Source organism: Silurus meridionalis, chromosome 17 (assembly GCF_014805685.1).
Source record: "Silurus meridionalis isolate SWU-2019-XX chromosome 17, ASM1480568v1, whole genome shotgun sequence".
In the NCBI taxonomy this organism is placed as follows: domain Eukaryota; kingdom Metazoa; phylum Chordata; class Actinopteri; order Siluriformes; family Siluridae; genus Silurus; species Silurus meridionalis.
The window spans coordinates 13,108,456-13,116,825 of NC_060900.1; the positions used below are offsets into that span (position 1 = coordinate 13,108,456).

General features: G+C 40.9%; 1 protein-coding gene across 1 annotated transcript; it reads left to right on the top strand.

Annotated features, from left to right (window-relative positions):
- The first annotated feature begins 122 nt into the window (after positions 1 to 122).
- Positions 123 to 8,308, top strand: srrd (SRR1 domain containing). Its single transcript, XM_046871091.1, has 7 exons — positions 123 to 555; positions 6,533 to 6,573; positions 6,654 to 6,811; positions 6,887 to 6,985; positions 7,349 to 7,500; positions 7,746 to 7,791; positions 8,087 to 8,308. The coding sequence occupies exons 1-7, from the start codon at positions 416 to 418 to the stop codon at positions 8,282 to 8,284; spliced, it is 834 nt and encodes a 277-aa protein (XP_046727047.1). The 5' UTR covers positions 123 to 415; the 3' UTR covers positions 8,285 to 8,308.
- The last annotated feature ends 62 nt before the right edge of the window (positions 8,309 to 8,370 follow it).

An 8,370-nucleotide genomic window follows, 5' to 3' on the forward strand; every position in this document is an offset into this window, starting at 1 on the left:
AACAAAAGGTCTTTATAAGATCCAAACCTACCTTGCCCCTCTAGATGGCGCTATAACACGATGGCAATATACATATACATCAAGAATTCCCTGAATGCTGTGCACAGGAGAAAAAGTCGTTCAGTATATTACATTCATAACTTGTTTATGAGTGGTGTAGCTCAACATGCAATAAAGGCACTTATTAATTTGAAGTCTTTCTGGGAAATAAACGGTGAAATTTTAAAGCTAGGAACTATAAAAGTGTGGGTGGGAAGGATTTAAATGTAACACCGAGTCCAGGTAAGGCATGGAGATGAAATGTGGCTTCTATACAGGACAATCTTGATTTCTAATGTAGTTTAGACTTGTAGGAGAGAAGGACGCTCAGTGGTGATGGACAGTCGTGTTGAATGAGTTGTCCTTCGTGACACTGATGGCGGACAGTAGTGAGTGGCAGTGTGTACGGCGCGGCAAAGGAAGAGCCCGCAAAGCGAAACTTCCTCAATCCGAAAAGCAACAAACCCACGAGTGCCTGGACCGAGAGAGGGATAAATACAGAATAACCGAGGCGATGTGAGTATGGATGGGAAGATCTATCTTACAGTATTGATACTTTCTTAATCTGTATTGTATTGATTCTCAAATGAAAAGATCGTTTCCTCCTGGGGATTTTTAACATTTACTTAACGGGAAGAGAAACTATTTTAGTCAAGCGGAATCAAAACTATGAATTAACACATGTGGAATTATATATGGAATTATATACATAACAAAAAAGTGTGAAACAACTGAAAAATGTCATATTCTAGGTTCTTCAAAGTAGCCACCTTTTGCTTTGATTACTGCTTTGCACATTCTTGGCATTCTCTTGATGAGCTTCAAGAGGTAGTCACCTTAAATGGTCTTCCAATAGTCTTGAAGGAGTTCCCCGAGAGATGCTTGGCACTTGTTGGCCCTTTTGCCTTCACTCTGCGGTTCAGCTCACCCCTAAACCATCTCGATTGGGTTCAGGTCCGGTGACTGTGGAGGCCAGGTCATCTGGCGCAGCACCCCATCACTCTCCTTCTTGGTCAAATAGCCCTTGATGCCTTCATTGTGACTACAATTTTCATATTCATGAAAATAAAGAAAACTCTTTGAATGAGAAGGTGTGTCCAAACTTTTGGTCTGTACTGTGTGTGTGTGTATATATATATATATATATATATATATATATATATATATATATATATATATATATATATAAATAATATTTCATATACACATTATATATGCAGAATGTACAGTAGGGATATAAATATACATAGATAAAATAGTGCAGATGTGATGAGTAAAAATATATACTATGTAATATGTACATGTATAGCACAGAGGTTATATACAGTGTGTTTTGTTTTGTTTGGGTTTTTTTGGGGGTTTTTTGTGCTCTAGCAGTGTAGTGTAGAGTTCAGTGGTGTGGTGGTGGATGGAAAAAAGCTGTGCCTGAACCTGCTGGTTCTGGTGCATAAGTTCCTGTATTTCCTTCTTGATGAAAGGAGGTTAAACAGTTTATGACTGGGATGTGAAGAGTCCTAAATAATGTTGTGAGCTCTGCGCAGACATCTGTTGTGGTGAAGGTGTTCAGTGGCAGGTAGTGGGTGCCAGTAATGCATTGGGCGGTTTTGACCACCCTTTGCAGGGCTTTACGTTCGTGAAGCCTCTGTACCATATAGTGATGGAATTGGTCAGGATGCTCTTGATGATGTTGGATTTCCGAAAGTCCACGATGAGCTCTTTTAGGCTTTGTGGCGTTGAGGGTCAGGTTGTTGGTGGCACACCATGCTGTCAGACTTCGGATCTCTTCCCTGTAGGCCGATTCGTCGTTGTTGTCGATCTGGCCGGCCACGGTGGTGTCATCTGCATACTTGATGGAGATGTTGGAGTTATACAGAGGAGCACAATCGTGGGTGAACAGGGAATAGAGTAGTGGGCTCAGAACACAGCCCTGTGGGATGCCAGTGTTCAGAATAAGGGTTGAGGATACCTGGTTCCCAACCTAACAGGTGAGAAAGTCCAGAATCCATTTGCAAGTGCAGATACCCAGGTCACTGAGCTTAGTGATCAGTAAAGTGGGGAGGACTGCATTGAACGCAGAGCTAAAGTCAATGAACAGCATTCTGATGTAGGTGTTGCTTTTATCCAGGTGGGTAAGAGCTGAATGAAGCGCCGTGGAAACTGCATCCTCTGTTGACCTGATCGGGTGATAGGCAAACTGGTGTGGGTCCAGTGTAGGTGGTAGGCCCACAGTGAGGTGATTCAGGACCAGCTTCTCAAAGCACTTCATAGCGATAGGGGTGAGTGCAACTGGGCAAAAGTCATTCAGGCATTCGGCAGCTGAGAGGCACAGGTATGATGGTTGTGGTCTTCAGGCATGTAGGAACTGTGGCTTGGGCCAGTGACAGGTTGAAAATGTCAGTAAAAACCTTTGCTAGTTGTCCAGCGCATGCTCTGAGAACACGTCCCGGTATGCCGTCTGGGCCAGCTGCCTTGCGTGCATCCACTCTGCTAAACGCTGAATGGACGTCCACTGTCTGTCTGTGTGTCTGTGTGTGTGTGTGTGTGTGTGTGTGTGTGTGTGTGTGTGTGTGTCACTAGCTGCGTGAGTAAGTGAAAGTGTGTGTGAGAGAGAGCGAGAGAGAGAGTCCATTGCAATTTTTGCCTCCCACCAAATACATTCTTATAATACCATCACTTTTCTTTTTCTTAACACCTCATCCATATCCTCATATATTCAATTTGCATGCAGGCATTGCTCATGAAGCAATCAGTACTATAGCTTGTGAATAATACTGAACATGCCACTGTACAAGGAGCAGTCATTAGAAGACATGCTGCTCTATGAAGCTGCTCTATAAAGCCCCCTTCCTGGTTTCTTAATTTTTTGCATGTTTGTCACATTTAAATGTTTCAGATCATCAAACTAATTTAAATATTAGTAAAAGATAACACAAGTGAACACTACATGCAGTTTTAAAATAAAGGTTATTATTAAGGGGAAACTAATTCTAAAACTCCATGGCCCTGTGTGAAAGTGTTTCGCCCCCCCCTTTTAAAACTGTGGTTTATCACACCTGAGTTAAATTTCTCTAGCCACACCCAGGCCTGACTACTGTCACACAGGTTCGCAATCAAGACATCTTTTACATAGGACCTGCCTGACAAAGTAAAGTAGACTAAAAGATACTCAAAAGCTAGACATCATGCAGAGATCCAAAGAAATTCAGAAACAAATGAGAAAGAAAGTAATTAATCTATCAGTCTGGAAAAGGTTATAAAGCCATTTCTAAAGCATTTGGACACCAGTAAACCACACTGAGAGCCATTATTCACAAATGGCAAAAACATGGAACAGTGGAGACTCTTTCCAGGAGTGGCCGGCCGACCAAAAGTACCCCAAGAATGTGCACAGCGATGACTCATCCAAGAGGTCACAAAAGACCCCACAACAACATTCAAAGAACTGCAGGCCCCACTTAACACAGTTAAGGTCAGTGTTTATGACTCCACCATAAGAAAGATACTGGGCAAAAATGGTCTGCATGGCAGAGTTCCAAGATGAAAACCGTTGCTGAGCATAAAGAACATAATCTAAATTTTGCCAGAAAACATCTTGATGATCCCCAAGACTTTTGGGAAAATACTCTGTGGACTGAGGAGACAAAAGTTTAACTTTTTGGAAGGTGTGTGTCCCATTACGTCTGGCTTAAAGTAACACCACATTTTAGAAAAAGAACATCATACCAACAGTAAAATATGTAGGTGGTAGTGTGATGGTCTGAGGCTGTTTTGCTGCTTCAGGACCTGGAAGACTTGCTGTGATAAATGGAACCATGAATTCTGTTGTTTACCAAGAAATCCTGAAGGAAAATGTCCGGCCATGTGTTTGTGACCTCAAGCTAAAGCGAACTTGGTTTCTGCAGCAAGACAATGATCCAAAACACCAGCGAGTCCACCTCTGAATGGCTGAAGAAAAACAAAATAAAGACCTGGAGTGGCCTAGTCAAAGTCCTGACCTAAATCCTATTGAGATGCTGTGGCATGACCTTAAAAAGGTGGTTCATGCTCAAAAACCCTACAATGTGGCTGATTTACAACAATTCTGCACAGATGAATGGACCAAAATTCCTCCACAGCGCTGTAACAAACTCATTGCAAGTTATTACAAATGCTTGATTGCAGTTGTTGCTGCTAAGGGTAGCCCAACCAGTTATTAGTTTTAGGGAGCGAACACATTTTCACACAGGGCCATGTAGTTTTGGATTTTGCTTTTCCTCAATAATGAAAACCTTCATTTAAAAACTGCATGTTGTGTTCACTTGTGTTATCTTTTACTGATATTTAAATTATTTTGATGATCTGAAACATTAAAGTGTGACAAACATGCAAATGTTGTTTGCAATGACAGAGATCAAACGTTTTCTGTAAGTCCCCACAAGGTTTTTACACACTGTTGCTGGTAGTTTGGCCCATTCCTCCATGCAGATCTCCTCTAGAGCAGTGATGTTTTGGGTCTGTTGCTGGGCAACACAGATTTTCGATGTGGAGATCTGGAGACTGGCTCGGCCACTCCAGGACCTTGAAATGCTTCTTACGAAGCCGCTCCATTGTTGCTCGGGCGGTGTGTTTGCGATCATTGTCATGCTGAAAGACCCGACCACGTTTCATCTTTAATGCCCTTGCTGATGGAAGGAGGTTTTTACTCAAAATCTCACGATACATGGCCCCATTCATTCTTTCCTTTAAAAGAATCAGTCGTCCTGGACCCTTTGCAGAAAAACAGCCCCAAAGCATGATGTTTCCACCCCATGCTTCACAGTAGGTATGGTGTTCTTTGGTTGCAACTCAGCATTCTTTCTCCTCCAAACAAAAGTTGAGTTTTTACCAAAATGTTCTTTTGGAACATCTTCTGAATCATCCAAATGCTCTCTAGCAAACTTCAGATGGGCCCGGACATGAACTGGCTTAAGCAGGGGGACACGTCTGGCACTGCAGGATTCCTTGGCAGCATAGTGTGTTACTGATGGTAGCATTTGTTACTTTGGTCCCAGCTCTCTGCAGGTCATTCAGTAGATCCCCACGTGTGGATCTGGGATTTTTGCTCACCGTTCTTGTGATCCTTTTGACCACACAGGGTGAGATCTTGCGTGGAGCCCCAGATCAAGGGAGATTATCAGTGGTCTTGTATGTCTTCCATTTTCTAATAATTGCTCCCACAGTTGATTTCTTCACACCAAGCTGCTTACCTATTGCAGATTCAGTCTTCCCAGCCTGGTGCAGGTCTACAATTTTGTTTCTGGTGTCATTTTACAGCTCTTTGGTCTTGGCCATAGTTGAATTTGGAGTCTGACCGTTTGAGGTTGTGGACAGGTGTCTTTTACACTGATAATGAGTTCAAACAGGTGCCTTTAATACAGGTAACAAGTGGAGGACAGAGGAGCCTCTTAAAGAAGTTGTTACAGGTCTGTGAGAGCCAGAAATCTTGCTTTTTTGTAGGTGACCAAATACTTATTTTCCACCATAATTGGCAAATAAATTCTTTAAAAATCAGACAATGTGATTCTTGGGATTTCTTTTCTCATTTTGTCTCTCATAGTTAAAGTGTACCTATGATGAGAATGACAGGCCTCTCTTATCATTTTAAGTGGGAGAACTTGCACAACTGGTGGCTGACTAAATACTTTTTTGCCCCACTGTATGTTGATTCATATACTGTCTCAGCAACAGCACCTCTTTGAAATTCTATAGTTAATTTGTTTAATATATTTCGGGGCAAGGGGCACATTTTTGCTTGCCATGTAAAATTTTAACAGTGCACATTTATATAAGATCTAAGAATGTCCAGTTGCATGCGAACAGTTCTTGAGGAGAAGGTCTGTTTTTTTAGAATGGTTTATAATGTAAAGAAGTTAAAAACAAATAATCTGTGCATCTTATGCTTTTCTGAGAATATATGATATACAAACCCGATTCCAAAAAAGTTGGAACACTGTACAATATTGTTAATAAAAACTGAATGCAATGATGTGGAAATTTCAATATTTTGTTCACAGTACAACATAGATGACATATCAAATGTTTAAACTGAGAAAATGTATAATTTTAAGGGAAAAATAAGTTGAATCCTAATTTCATGGCATCAACACGTCTCAAAAAATTTGGGACAAGGCCATTTTTACCACTGTGTGGCATCCCCTCTTCTTTTTATAACAGTCTGCAAACGTCTGGGGACTGAGGAGACAAGTTGCTCAAGTTTAGGAATAGGAATGTTGTCCCATTTTTGTCTAAAACAGGCTTCTAGTTGCTGAACTCTCTTAGGTCTTCTTTGTCGCATCTTCCCCTTTATAATGCGCCAAATGTTTTCTATGGGTGAAAGATCCGGACTGCAGGCTGGCCATTTCAGTATCCGGATCCTTCTTCTACGCAGCAATGATGTTGTAATTGATGCAGTATGTGTTCTATGTTTAGGGTTTTGCTGTTGGACTGTGTACATTAATTTCTCTTATTCCTGCAGCAATGAGCTGAGGTGTGAAGACTTCTGGCCAGAATGGAAAGGTGACCAAATTTTACAGGAATATCTCTCACAAATCCTGAAAAGATTGTCAACTAATGTTAGATGTCTTCTGCCCTGTTAGAGATCTTGTCTGGCTGCCTGAGAGAGACTGTAGGTGGAACAGTTGAAACAAGTGATTGCTTTATGGAATGTGTATGTTATGGCCTGGGCAACTTCTCCTCCTGTGTATCTGCTAGATATCAGCTTGCCATGTTGCTGCTGCTGTTGGATGCATTGCAGGTGATATGATATCGAGACTGTTAACTGAAATTGAAATGAAAGGCTGGTGGTAAACATTCTTTTCCTGTTTATCAGATTCCTGTGTGCCAGTGTAGCCTGTATGACCCAGTGTTTACAGTATCCGAATATGAAACTCTTAGAGAGTTGGGATTTACTGTGCTGACTGAAAATGAGGTAACATCATTCTTATTACTTTAGTGCTTTAACAATGGACTTTGTCCCAAAGCAGCTTACAGAAGTAAATCGATTACGAATCTAGCACATCCGGAATCATAAAGTTTTGCTTTGGAGAGATTAGTTCTGATAAGACCTAAACAATTTTGGGATTTGGCTAGCACTGAGGCACATACTAGATACCACCTTAATGTAACACGTGTATTAAATTGTAATTTTTTTAGCATTAATTTAGTCAGAGAACATATTAGCGCTCTAAATGCTGTTGGATTCAATATGATTTTAAAAATAAACATTTCTATGCCTGCATGTCCTCTCCCTTACTCTGACATACATTGTTCTCAAGTATGCTTCTTTTGTTAGGAAGGGAAGCGAGCAGTATGCCGGCCCACCCTCTTCTACTTGATGCATTGTGGAAAAGCTCTGTACAACAACTTGCTGTGGAAAAATTGGAGTCCTAAAATCCTGCCAAAGGTCTTCCTCATTGGCAACAGTTTTCTTGGCATTCAGGAGAGGTATGTGGCACTTGCCCACAAGACAGATTCATAGATTAAATGTACAGCAAGCCTAGAATCCTAGATCATTTTGTTCACTAACGGCAACATTTTGAAAGTGATATTCTGTGTGTATTATATACATTTTTTGATCAACATTTTACAAAAAAGTTGGTCCCCTCCCCCCCAATAAATCACTAAAAGAAATGGGTGTTTCTAATGCTGCATAATGTATTGTTTTAATCAACGTTTTGTATGTTTTCTAGGACACTTCAGAGGGAACTTGAAAGCGACTACAGATATCTTTCACATGTATCCTTAAATTGTGCAGCCGGGCAAATAATAACAGTTATTACATTGCAAACATTGATAAAATATTGACTGTTGTTTATTTTAGAAACCATATAGTCAGATAAAGACTTAAAATAAGACACATTTAATACAAGGGGCAGACTGAAAGTGTGTTTATTTGCAAATGTCATCAGGAATGAAAGTAGACATTCATTACATCAAGTAAAAACAGAAACTGTAGAACTGTATTTGTTAGAAGGGATAATTTTGTGCTTGCCACTGTAAGTTGCATCCCTTGACTCTCTTTTTGTATAAGATAACAACTGTATGTGAGGAGACATGCCTGCCCAGCTCACAGCGTTTCCTCGACGTGTTTAATGATACCGCCCTAATCCGGTTCCTCCCACACAAGCTTCATAAACTCCCGGAACCAATCTGGGATGAGCCTTCAGAGCCCCAGTATGAACACTGCCCAGATCTGGAGATCATCCAGAGAGCCAGAGAACCAAAATAAAGACAATTAGTGTGCTTAAACGTATTGCTCTGTGTGTGTGTGTGTGTGTGTGTGTGTGTATGTATGTATGTGTGTACCTCCCCCAA